Source organism: Pagrus major, chromosome 10 (genome assembly GCF_040436345.1).
Source record: "Pagrus major chromosome 10, Pma_NU_1.0".
NCBI classification, from domain to species: Eukaryota; Metazoa; Chordata; class Actinopteri; order Spariformes; family Sparidae; genus Pagrus; species Pagrus major.
In genome coordinates, this window is record NC_133224.1 from 15669741 (window position 1) to 15682081 (window position 12341).

General features: G+C 38.7%; 1 protein-coding gene across 1 annotated transcript; it reads right to left on the minus strand.

Annotated features, from left to right (window-relative positions):
* Window positions 1-2265: 2265 nt before the first annotated feature.
* On the minus strand, window positions 2266-8035 carry LOC141003338 (uncharacterized). The gene is made up of 7 exons (XM_073474662.1): window positions 8003-8035; window positions 4518-4611; window positions 4064-4177; window positions 3730-3950; window positions 3434-3605; window positions 3080-3189; window positions 2266-2583 (listed from the first exon to the last, which is right to left on the minus strand). The coding sequence occupies exons 3-7, from the start codon at window positions 4086-4088 to the stop codon at window positions 2266-2268; spliced, it is 846 nt and encodes a 281-aa protein (XP_073330763.1). The 5' UTR covers window positions 4089-4177; window positions 4518-4611; window positions 8003-8035.
* Window positions 8036-12341: the final 4306 nt, after the last annotated feature.

The following is a 12341-nucleotide window of genomic DNA, read 5'->3' on the forward strand; positions in this document are numbered from 1 at the left end:
ATTGTGTGAAGTTGGGAGAAAGGTGGATAGAGAAATACCAAGAGAGAACGAATGGAACCCTTCTGACTCAACATCACTAATAAGCAAGGTTGTTACTTACCGGTAAATCTTCAGGTGTCGCCATTACTGCTCTTCTTCTTCTTCTTCTTCTTCTTCTCCTTCTTCTTCTTCCAATTTGCCTCTGCTACCACTGAGCTTCCTGTCTGTGACGGAAGCTGTCATCAGCAGAAAACTGAAAAGGCACCCACGTGGGGGGCTGGAAAATGACCAATTATAAGAGGGCCGGGGTCAGCCTTGGTCTCAACCCCCAAAGTGTCAAAAGTCCTTGCTTCCAGTGAGCAGAGCTCCACAGCAGAGCACAGGGGAGAGAGAGAGCGAGCCAGCGCACGCAAAGCAGCTGCACAGTGTTGTTGTGCATGTCGCTGTCATTTTTTACTCGCTCGCACCTGCCTCTGCTTCACTCTGTTGCTGAATATGCGCGCAAAGATCAAACAAGTGCGCGTGGCAGTTGAAATCTGCGCGTGTGCAGATGTGTTATCGCTCGCGCGACTTTTGACTCAAATATAACGCCATAAGCCCGGTTCTTGTCCTCTGTCTTACGAGCTTAAGGTATACTGTTTAACAGTTATGTATAAGATACTATATTACTTATAGACTGCCATACCCAATATCATTCAAGTCCTGACATTTGTGGACATACTGCAACAGTTATGAATCTGAAAGGATAGCTTCACCAAAATGTGCACAGCTGGCACGGGTGTTTTTCGTGTTGTTTATTCATAACGTACCTGGTGTTTAAAGACCTTAAGGCTGATGTAACATCATGTTGAAACGATCGGTAACATTACAGCATTTACAGCAACTACTGTTAATTAGCTAACTATTCACCTTGTGAAGTGAATTCAGTTCAATTCAAAAGGCTTTACTGGCATGAACGTTTCAACAACAATGTTGCCAAAGCATCAAAATACAAGTTGTCCAAATATTTGGACAGTACACAATAACAGTAATATGAACATTAATACAACATTAAGATTGATATGTATTGTATACAGTATCCTATGCATGTATGTATATTTCAGTTGAACTTGTTAAGCTAAATGTTCTCTCCCTTTCTCTCACTAACTTTACAATATTATTGTAACAACTACTATCTCTCTGTCTCTGTCCCTACCCCATCTCTCCCCCTCTTTATCTTATGTTTTTGATGAATAATGGACTTGTGTTATTCTCAAGAAAGTAATGAAGATGCCAGCCAAAGAGAAGAGCAGAGAGCAGAACCTTTCACCTTGCCACAGGTTAGACAAAACTACAGTATACACATTTATGAAGTTAATTACATAATTTGGTACACAGTAAAATTGGTTGAGTAAATTTTACTCAAATTGAATAAAATTTTACTCTAAAAAAGACAACATTTGGTCCCAGTCTGAATGGAGTAAAATTTACTCTCATGGCAGAGTTAAACTTTCAGAGTTAAATTTACTCTATTTAGTGCAAATACTTTACATAATAATTCACTCCATTTAGTATAAAATAAAAACTCCTCTACCCTAGTATAGAACTGAATTTTACTCTTTACAGAAGTGAATTTTACTCAAAATAGAATTAAATTTTATTATAAATAGAACTGAATTTTATTCAAAATAGAATTAAATTTCTCCCACTGGTGGGTCAGGAAATTTTTATTTTTTATTTTTTCTTGCTTACTTTATCTTTGTAGGTCGACTTATCTCCTGTCCCTTACTTCCCCTCTTTCTGTTTACTTATGTGTACAATATATATGTATATATTTTTTTTCTTTTTCTTTTCCTTTAAAGAATCTTTAATGACAGGGCGATGGCACTATGTTTGTAATATAATGTTCAAAAAAAAGTTTGTCACAAAAAAAATAGAATTAAATTTTATCATAAATAGAATTGAATTTTATTCAAAATAGAGTTAAATTTTACTATAAATAGAACTGAATTTTACTCCAAATAAAATTTATGATGAATTGAATTTGACTCTAAATAGAATTTAACTTTATTATATATATAACTGAATTTCACTCACTATATAACTTCTTACACTCAGTCATTATACACTGCAAGGTTTTTAAAGGTAAAATAAATAGATCAGAAACCAGAGCAAAGACCGTGGATCACTTTCAAGTGCTTTGTCAGGGAATTAGCATTTGCCTGAGAGCTCTTACAAATAAAACAGAACATTTCAGATCACCTTAATTCTGTAGTGAAGCCCTCACAGAAAAAAAAGACAATCTACTCAACGCAGCATCCGAGCCCTCAACTCTGCAACTCTAGGATTCACCTTGGTTGTATCAATATCGATTTCATAAATGGTTGTCTGCAGGAAGTTGTACACATTGACCAGATCGTGGTTGTATGAAGTACCAAAGACAAAGTGAGCTTTGAAAAGCTCATCAAAACAGGCAAGAGAGCCGGATGATTTACAAGGTATTGCATGTTTGTCAATGACAATAAAGTACTTGTGAATCACACTCCTCTGAGTTCCCACTGCAAGCAGGTATGGTTGAAGGCTTTCTGTGATGCCATCGAGATGCCCCTGGATGCTGGTCCCCGTCTGTGACACAAAGAGTTTCATTAGTCTGCTGTTAAAATGAACCATCTGAAAATAGTTGGAAAAAACATCTAAAAAAAAAAAAAACATACAGATAACATGACATGATTAGATTTGTTAGGATTAGGGACAAAACTACTAGCTAGTTGCATTTCTAGTTGCAATAAAATGAACGTTTGGAATGACTTTTGTATCTTTTATTCACTATAATAGTTCATGATTCACAATTCATATGGAAGTGTTTAAAAATAAAGTTAATGTATTACACAAGTTTTCATTTGTAATGTTGCACATTCAGACCACAAGGTGGCATTAGTGTTGTGTCAACTTAAGTGAGAAAAGGTCAAAGTTTAGAACTGAAGAAAAAATAAGTGTTGGCTATAGGAAGAGAGAGAAATGTTGATATATGCAAATTATGATTGTTCATCCAGTAAAAAACTACAAAAATACAACATGTAGCGTGATATAGCTAGTGATGTTTCCTGTATTGCAGCCTTACCTTGATGAACTTCACAAGATTCTCACATGCTTGTCTGGCGGAGAGCTTTCCTGGTCTCTTGCGGCCATGAGGTGACGGTGGCAGCAGGTGTACAAGGATCAGGTCCCATCCTGAAAGAACAAGTAATAAAGAAAAAAACAAAAAAACACTTCCATAATAAAGTTTAATACAAAAAACAAATCACTACTTGCTGTACCGAAAATGGTAAGCAGGTGGCAGTGTTGCACTTCTTATGCTCCCATTTATACAAAATACAATGAAATTAACTACATCAAGTGCTCTTTCCTAAAACATTAAATCTTATCACAACCAAACCAGAACAACAACAATATAATGCATTTATTTTTGCCTCACCACTTTCCACTTCTGCTGTGGATTCCGCATTCTGAATGAGGTACTGAAGGTCATCTGACTGTGTGAGACCACAGCTTTGCTCGAGGACTTTTTTCTTGTATGTAGTGGGCCACTTCTCCAGGAACTTTGCAGAGATGGCATCATCAAACAGCAAAGTAAAATCTTGCTCAATCTGTAGAATAGATGAGGTCAAGTTGTTAAATCTCCTTAACTCATACAATTTTAATAGTCACTTTTTTCCAACATGCAAGTCAATTTTTACAAGTTACAATGAAGGTAGTTTAAGATCAACGTACTAATACTTCTATGTCCAGGAATCTCGGGAAGGCCAGAAAGATGTCAGAGGACTTCACTGGATCATGAATGATATTTTGGCGATAGTTGAAGGTCTGCCTCATCTTAGTCATAACAATTCCTTCATCAGCTGTATGCTTCATCAGTGCAAAGGCCTCAGAGCACAAGATGTCTGTCATTAGGTGACTGTCCTCTCTCAAGTCTCGATCAGCTGTTGGGCACCCTGTAACAGTGGATATGGACATGACAGTGTCCTAGGATTTAATAAATAAGGCTTGGGAACTCTGCCAGGTTTTTCATGTGTACAGTTTGGTTCCAGGTAACAATAACACATACCTGTTTGTGTTTTTGACAGTCTCATGGCCTTCTTTTGTCCACCAGAAGCTTCCTTTTGGACAAACTTCAGTCTCCAAGCCAGATACTCCCATCTTCTGCATTGTAATAATGCTCCTAAAAGGTGTTATTCAAAATGAAATATTTTGAATATGTTTAAATCAGCAGGAGAAAATATCTTCACACTTTTAATCTTAAAACTTCAGCAGCTGAGCTGAACTTGCTCAGGACTGGAGTACTAAACTAAAAAAGGGTTTTAAACTCAAAGTCAGGAAAGGGTTTTAAAGTAAGAGTTAGGGAAAGATGGCAGAGATGGTGGACATGCATAAATGTTAGTATCTTTAGTTTTACTCAAACCATAGCCAAGCAAAAAAATCTAGATATACATCATGCCTGAAAAATGTCTTGAGTTTAGAAGTGAAGAGTAAATGCTGAATTTATTGTTTTCTGTACTTACATAACCCAACTTGCTCCTTGGATCAGCCAGGTATGGAAACAAGCTGATGATCCCCTTTGCGTAATCCTCTTTGACACGCCTTGAAGGACTTGTCCTACACAGATAGACACTATGAGCACCGTTGGAAGTATTGGAGTTAGGGCTGGGCGATAAAACGATAACGATAATTATCAATGAAAACTTTTCCTCGATAGAGATATGAAACATGGTCGATATAATTTTCGATAGATTACATTCGTCCATATTTTGACAGACAATACGAATAGCCAATGACAACGAGAGTTGCGCCGCACTGAACCAATCACGTGGCTGGAATAGAGCCATGCCAGCAGCTAGTCGCGGCGTGTTTGTTTGTGCTGCTGCAGCAGTTTAAAAAAAAGAAAATGAGTGCTCCGACGAAGGAAATGACGGAAGCCCAAGACGTAAGGGATGACATCGTTGACAAGAAGGGCCCAAAAAGTTCGGTGGTGTGGAGGCATTTTGGTTTTTTAAAGTCCGACACGAAACAGAGCAGTGTGCACTGCAAATTATGTCAAGCACATGTTCCGACAAAGACGGGGAATACCACTAATCTTTTCCATCACCTGAAGCAGCGCCACCCGCTTGAGCACGGAGAACTTTTACAAACACAGCCCGGAACAAGTACTAGTCTTCCCCCCAAAACAACGCCTGTGCAGCAGCAACAGAAGACCATAGAGTCTCCTTTATCCAGTGTCATACTTTATGACAAAAAATCGAAGAGACACCGTGATATAACAAATGCAGTAGCTTATTGTATTGCAAAAGACATGCTACCAATAAGCACAGTGGAAAATAAGGGGTTCAAGTGGATGCTAAAAGTTGTGGACCCTCGTTACAAACTACCTGGGCGTAAACATTTCTCCCACACCACACTCCCACAGATGTATAATGAGTGTAGAGAGAGAGTCGAGAAAGAACTGCAAAATGTAGCACACTTTGCTACCACGTCAGATATGTGGTCCAGTCGCACATCTGAGCCATACATGAGCCTCACTGCCCACTTCATAGACAAAGACTGGAATCTGATAAGCAAATGCCTTCAAACGGTGTACTTTCCGGAAGACCATACAGGTGAAATAATTGCTGCAGGACTGTCAGAAGCACTTGCATCCTGGGGCTTGAGTGAAGACAAACAAGTCTGCATCACAACAGACAGTGGGACGAATATAGTCAAGGCCACATCCCTCAACAACTGGACTCGGCTGCAATGCTTTGGGCATCGACTTCACTCAGCTGTTGGTAAGCCCCCCTCTGCTGTATATATCCCTGCCTCTGCTGAAATAATTTGTAATTTCATCAATATCATATATAAAAAATAAATGTATGTACAGTGTTGCAATATGCAAACAATAACAAAATCTGGACAGGGTGATTAAATTCTGGCATGTTAACTTAGCATTTAACTTATTGTACTGTTGGATGTTTTCACATTACTGTAAGTAATCTTTTTTTTTTGATTAATTTAATATTTATGTAAATTTCAATTCCTAAATTGTTTTATTTAAGTTCCTAATTACTTTAGAAACTAGGAACTGTTAAGGAAATGTTTAGAAATGTCCAGCTCAAATAAATAAGGAGGAATGAGCTTGAAATCCCACATTAGCATACAGCAACAAAGTGATAGCAAAAATAGAGAGAATAAGGAAATAACAAATAGTAAACAAGAAGTATAAAAAAACAAGGATATGTAAAATATCAATTTAAACAAGAGACACAAAAACAGGAACAATATATACTGTAAAATAACAACAGTTTAATTTATGCTGTTTATCTTTTTTCCTCAGAGAGAGCAGGAAAAGACAAGAGGGTGGAGCGAGCTGTGGGTGTTTGTAAGAAAGTGGTGGCTTCCTTCTCTTTCTCGTGGAAGAAGAAGAGAGACTTGGCTGCTGCTCAGGAAGAGTTTCACCTACCCCAACACAAGCTGGTGACAGAGTCACCCACCAGGTGGGGCTCACGTCAGAAAATGATTGAGAGGGTGTTGGAACAACAGAAAGCCATCTCTCAGGTACTGGGTGCAGATAAGAAGACCAGGCACTTGGTTCCCTCCTGGCAAGACCTAGAAGTGCTGGAGGCTATGCATGAGGCCCTGAATTCTCTACTGGAGTTCACTGATTCACTCTCTGGTGAATGTTATGTGAGTGTGTCATACCTGAAGCCAATGCTGCATCTCTTCAAAACACAGATTCTGAAAACTTCTGACGATGAATCACAACTCACAAAGGACATGAAGATGACAGTCATGGCATACCTGGACGAAAAGTATGCTGACCAGAAAACAGATGACCTGCTTGATGTTGCAACCTTGGTGGATCCACGTTTTAAGGTACAATACACCAAGCCAGAAAAGATTGATGCCATCAAAATGAGAGCAGTGTCTGAGATGTTGGAGGGAAACCAGGACCCGTCCACTTCAGCAAGAACAGAGGGACCAGGAGAAGAAGGGGCAGAAGCTGCTGCAGTGCTACCCACCCAGAAGAAACAGCGAAAATCATTGGGCAGTTTCTTTAAGAAATCATGTCCCACCACCAGCACAGGACTTACTGACAAAGAGACAGTGGAAAGTGAGCTTGACAAGTACTTGCTGGCACCAGATGCGGACAGTGAAATGGACCCACTGCAGTGGTGGAAAATCCATGAAAAAAACTTCCCAAGAGTGAGCTGCCTGGCAAAGCGCTACTTGTGCATCCCAGCGACCAGCACCCCCTCTGAGAGGGTATTTAGCACAGGGGGTAATATTGTGACCTGCAACAGGGCAGCTTTAAAACCGGAAGCAGTGGATAGACTTGTCTTCCTCACCCGCAATCTAGTGTAGGCTTATGTCTGTCTGACCCAAAACATTGACAGCACTGATAGACAGTACTGCACTCATTGGGATTTCTTGTGCCTTTTTTCTGAGCATCTGATAACAGTTGAGCCAATGTCTATTTTATTTATGTTGTCTTTGAAAGCTGCTTGAAATTGCACTGAGAGTATAAGACATTTTTTTGGCTATTTATTGTTCTATTTTATTGTTTGTTCTTAAAAAAACAATATTTAAAACAATGTATACAAAGGAGAGTTTCTGAAAATTTAATTATATTTTGATACTATTTTATTCATTTGACATTGACAAAATAATGTCTGTTTTGTTTATGTTCTCCTTTAAACTTGAAAGATTTAAGATGTGTGTTACATGTCATGTTCACCTTTGACAGAAAATAAATATTTAATTAAAAATTAACCTTCTGATATCTTCATATCTCAATTAAGAGTAGCAGGGAACATTTAAAATTCACAAAATAGTGAATTGTTTTATATCGTGATATATATCGATATCGTCTGATATAAAAAAAAATATTGTGATATGACTTTTTCCCATATCGCCCAGCTCTAATTGGAGTGTAAATGACACCTTCAGCAAACTAGGCGTGGATGGTGCATAAAAAAACATTTTAGTTGTGAATGAAATAAATATTTCAACATACCCATGTTCACTTGTCATATGTGCAACCAATATCTTGACCATGTCACGCCGTCTGCTATCTGTTAGGCTTTTTGTCCGAGCATACTCATTGATGATCCTCTCTCCTCCAGGTTTGTTCTTTAGAACATTTTCAATCATCTAAGTGACAGTAAAAAATACAATAATATAAAATCAATGTTAACACTTGTCTGCAAGCACACTACACTTGTATGTTGGAGATACTGTCAACAATATGCAGAGCTGTGTCTAAGGTAAGACAGCACAACCTTGTGCTTCAATGGATAATACATTAAAATTTGTGTAAATTTTCTGAAAGGATGTATAGCAATCAGCATAGCTTACTTGGGCAAGAGAGGTGTTGTCAGCTCTCCGTCTTGTGGCAGGACTGTGCTGCAATATTATTGTGTTATCAGAGTCCTCTGCAACCACAATCCCCACTGGAATGCTCCAGTGGGGATTGTGGGGAACATTTAGTTGGTGTGATTAACACTAACACCATACAATTACTATAATTGTATAGTATAGAGTATTATAGTAACTACCAAAAAATACCATACAAAAAGATTATTTGAAATATAGCAAACTAACAATTTAGCAGATTTATCTGCTTGTCTTACACAGAACATGTTAGGCTAGCCAAGACTCAAAGAATGAATGACACTGGGATGCTCAGTGGCTGAGTGGTTAAGCACCTGTCCCATGTTGGCAATGCCCAATGCAGTGATGGCCGGATCGATTCCTGACTGTGCTGATCTGTACAGTGTGTCATTCCCCCAGTCTCTCTCCCCTTTACTATCCACTCTACACTATCCTGTCAATAAAAGGCAAACCTCCTACTCATCAACCTCAGTCTTTGAGTCGTCAAAGACTTTTAAGTCCAAAGTTGGGATGCTGAACTTCTTGGCAGCTGTGAACACAATAAAATCGCACTATTTAAAATAAACACCAGAACAAGGGAAACAGTGAAATTTAATAAATTGAGATGTATAAACCTAAATGGTTAGTATAGCAGCTGGATAATAATTGGCCTCTTACAGGTATATCTCATCTTTAGTAATCATTTATTGATATCTGCACCATCCCCCAAAATTGACTATTTTCATATGTTTAATAGATTGCATGAAACTCGTTAAGTTTTCCACTCACCACATTCCAAAAACGATGTGTAGGTCACTTGGCCCTCAAAACAGAGGTACTTCTGTCTTTCCCTGACTTTACACGCACAGCCTGCATCCTTCATGACACAAGAAGGTTATTTTTAATATCATTTCTACAATTATTCACAAAGCCTTAACATATAATCCATTGTCCACCTTGACTTATTCAATGTGTATTTTACAATCTCGTGATGTTGACTATGCTGCTCTGATTGTGTAAAGCCATATTAACAAAAATAATGGCAAACTCTACATAGCAGCAACAAATTAAGTACATGCCATATCCATAACGTTAGTGCAATGCAGAGCTTCTATAATGCCAATTTATCACACTGGGACTAGAACGACCGTCAGAGCCATGTACTTGCTAACCCAGCTGCAGATAAAAATAGTATACAAAGGACTCTAAAGTAAAACGCGTGTGCAATAGCATGGAAAATTAAAGTTTTCTGACTGACTGAAGACGGTCAATGTACACGACTCAATTCAAAATAAAACATGCTTGCTAACCAAATAGCAGGTGAAACAAAACATGCATGCTTCTTAACCAAATAGCAGGTGAAACAAAACACGCATGCTTGCTAACCACGTGCTTGCTCACTGACAGCAGGAAAAAACCATCAATGTACACGACTCAATTCAGAGTAAAACACACGTGCACTGAAAAAAAGGCAAAATGGGGGTTGTGGAACTTGCATAAATTCAATGAATGTACATCACATGATTTATTCCTGTTTCCCTGTGAACATAAATAAATCATGTGTACCCAAGTGATTCTTAGAGCATATCAAATTCATAAGTTTTTGTCATGTTGGGAGAGAAGAAAAAAGTTATGTTTTGTTTAGTCTGGTAGCTCCGCCCTGTGGATGTGCGCGAGAAGAGCAGATGTCAGAGCTGAGACAACGACAACGACGAAGGAACGTTATCCGCCATTTTCTCTCGTCTCTTTTCAAATGTGGTACTTCGGCGGTGTGATTTGAAGAGTTGTTCCTACAGTACAAGGTAAAAGCACTTGATTCTTAATCTTGGATTCAGTTAAGTAAGGTTAGCTCACCGACCAAGTCAATGTGTTCTTTGCAAGCAGATAACAGTTAGCGTTAACGTTAGCCTGCTAGTTACTTGCCCTATCTCAAGTAACATTATAGCTAACGTCACTTTTTCACATACTTTAGGATAATAGGATATAACATTGGAATTTAAGGGATAACTCTGCTCGGCGGTCGTTGTCGTGGTGTAACTGCCGACTGTGTGCATTTCGTGTGCATTTTATCATGTCGTGTGTTTTATGGCGAATGTATTTGTTTCTTGCGAAACAGTTAGGCTAATTTAAAACCTAGCAAGTGCAAACGTTGCTAAGCTAGCTAACCAGTTGATGAAGGCGCCAAGGCATGTCTACTGGCTACCAAGAGGGGAAAGTCCACATTGAAAACTCATTAAAATCTCTGAAATATGCTTTTATTTTGTGAAATAAGTGAGTGTAAAAGTTTAACTTGCTCAGGTTTGTGCTCTACACATTTCGGTTTTGTAAAAAAAAAATAGGTCAGTGTAAATTTTCTCCAGTGTGAACCAACCCTGCAGCTCTTGCTCTCAAGTGAACACGCGCAACAGCAGGCATGGAAAACAAGAACTCCGTTGGACAGCTTTGTCACATGGAAGCTGCGCTGAATACGTGTGCTATGTACATCATCTAATCTGTTACATTTGCATGCATTACTTGCATGTTAAACGAAAACTGACAAAAACTTTGCACCGCGAATGCACAGATTGCTGTGAAAATGAGGCAGTTGTATTAAATTGACATTTTTAGCTCTTGTATCTTCAATAAACACTGGGTGAAAGTTATTTATTGCCTATCAGTAACTCAACAGTGCCTGCATTATTAGATGGAACAAGGCATAGTAAATTAATTGCTGATTGAGTTTATACATTTTTAAGTGTTTGTTATGTTACTAGTATTATATTATGAGTGTGTCTGTGTTCATTTGTTGTAATACCCTTCTCTTTCTCTCTTTCTCACAGTAAATGTGGGAGTGCAAGGCGTGTCCAGCAGCTGTTGAAAGCAGGTCTGACCTGCTTGCCCATTACAAACTCCATCATCCCCACTTTGGCCGTACCATTAACTACCCCTGCACATATTCAGATTGCCCGTGTACATTTAAAACATGGAATGCTTTGATTGTTCATCAAAGTAGATTGCATTCCACACAAGTTGGTCAGACTCTAGATGATTTGGCCACTTTCTCTTGTCACATATGTAACTGTTGCAATTTGCCCAATGAAAGGGAGTACTTCATTCACATCAACACACATCTGAGGAAAAATGAGCTTGCATGTTCACTGACTGTAATTTTCAAGTGTTTATGGCACCTTTAAGTCTCACAAGAGTCGTCAACATAATCCACACACCTTAGCTGATTTAAGACCTGAAATTGTGAAGAATACTATTGTACCTTCACATTCATCATCTGATTTGTTTGATTGTCAGGTGGAGGAGAGTGTGGAAGAGGGTCTTCCACCTGTAGATCACACTGTCACGCACAGTGAAGTGCCAAGTGCAATTCAGAAGCAGCTTGCTGCAGCTTTATTGAAGTTGGAGCATTTGGTGCATGTACCAGGTACAGCTATTGATGATTTTTTACAGGAACTTCACTTCTTACTAAACACTGCATCAGCCTCACTCTTTCGGGGATCGTTAAGCACAATCTTTGAATGTCACAACCTCCAGGTTGATGACTCAGTGATAACTGAAATAGTCACAGCAGCGATATCTAACCCAGTTCATCAAGCAATTGAAAAGGGTGGCACACTCAGTACTACATACCAACGTAAAAAATACTATAAGGAAGAATTTGGCGTTGTTGAACCAGTTACCTACACACTAGATCACAAGAAAAAACACACTTTCCAGTATGTCCCACTTTTGAAGTCTTTGCAGAACACACTGAATTGCAGAGTCATTCTTGATAAGGTCATTGACAACCATAGAGGACAGCAGGATACTGAGCTTGAGCCTTTCTTTGAGTTAAGGTCCCCTGAAGACGGTGTGTATTTTAAGAGTAATGCTTTTCTGAATTCTGATGAATTAAGATTATCACTGCGTCTTTATGTTGACGATTTTGAGACTTGCAATCCGTTGGGGACCTCTCGAAACAAACATAAGCTTTGTGGTGTTTATTGGGTTCT

Excerpts from the sequence above, each read along its gene's own strand:
- LOC141003338 (XM_073474662.1), bottom strand. The coding sequence starts at position 4,088 with ATGAGACTGTCAAAAACACAAACAG. Across the intron at positions 3,951-4,063 it reads ACTGTCAAAAACACAAACAG|GGTGCCCAACAGCTGATCGA; the intron begins GTATGTGTTATT and ends CCACTGTTACAG. Across the intron at positions 2,584-3,079 it reads ATCTTGTGAAGTTCATCAAG|ACGGGGACCAGCATCCAGGG; the intron begins GTAAGGCTGCAA and ends TTTGTGTCACAG.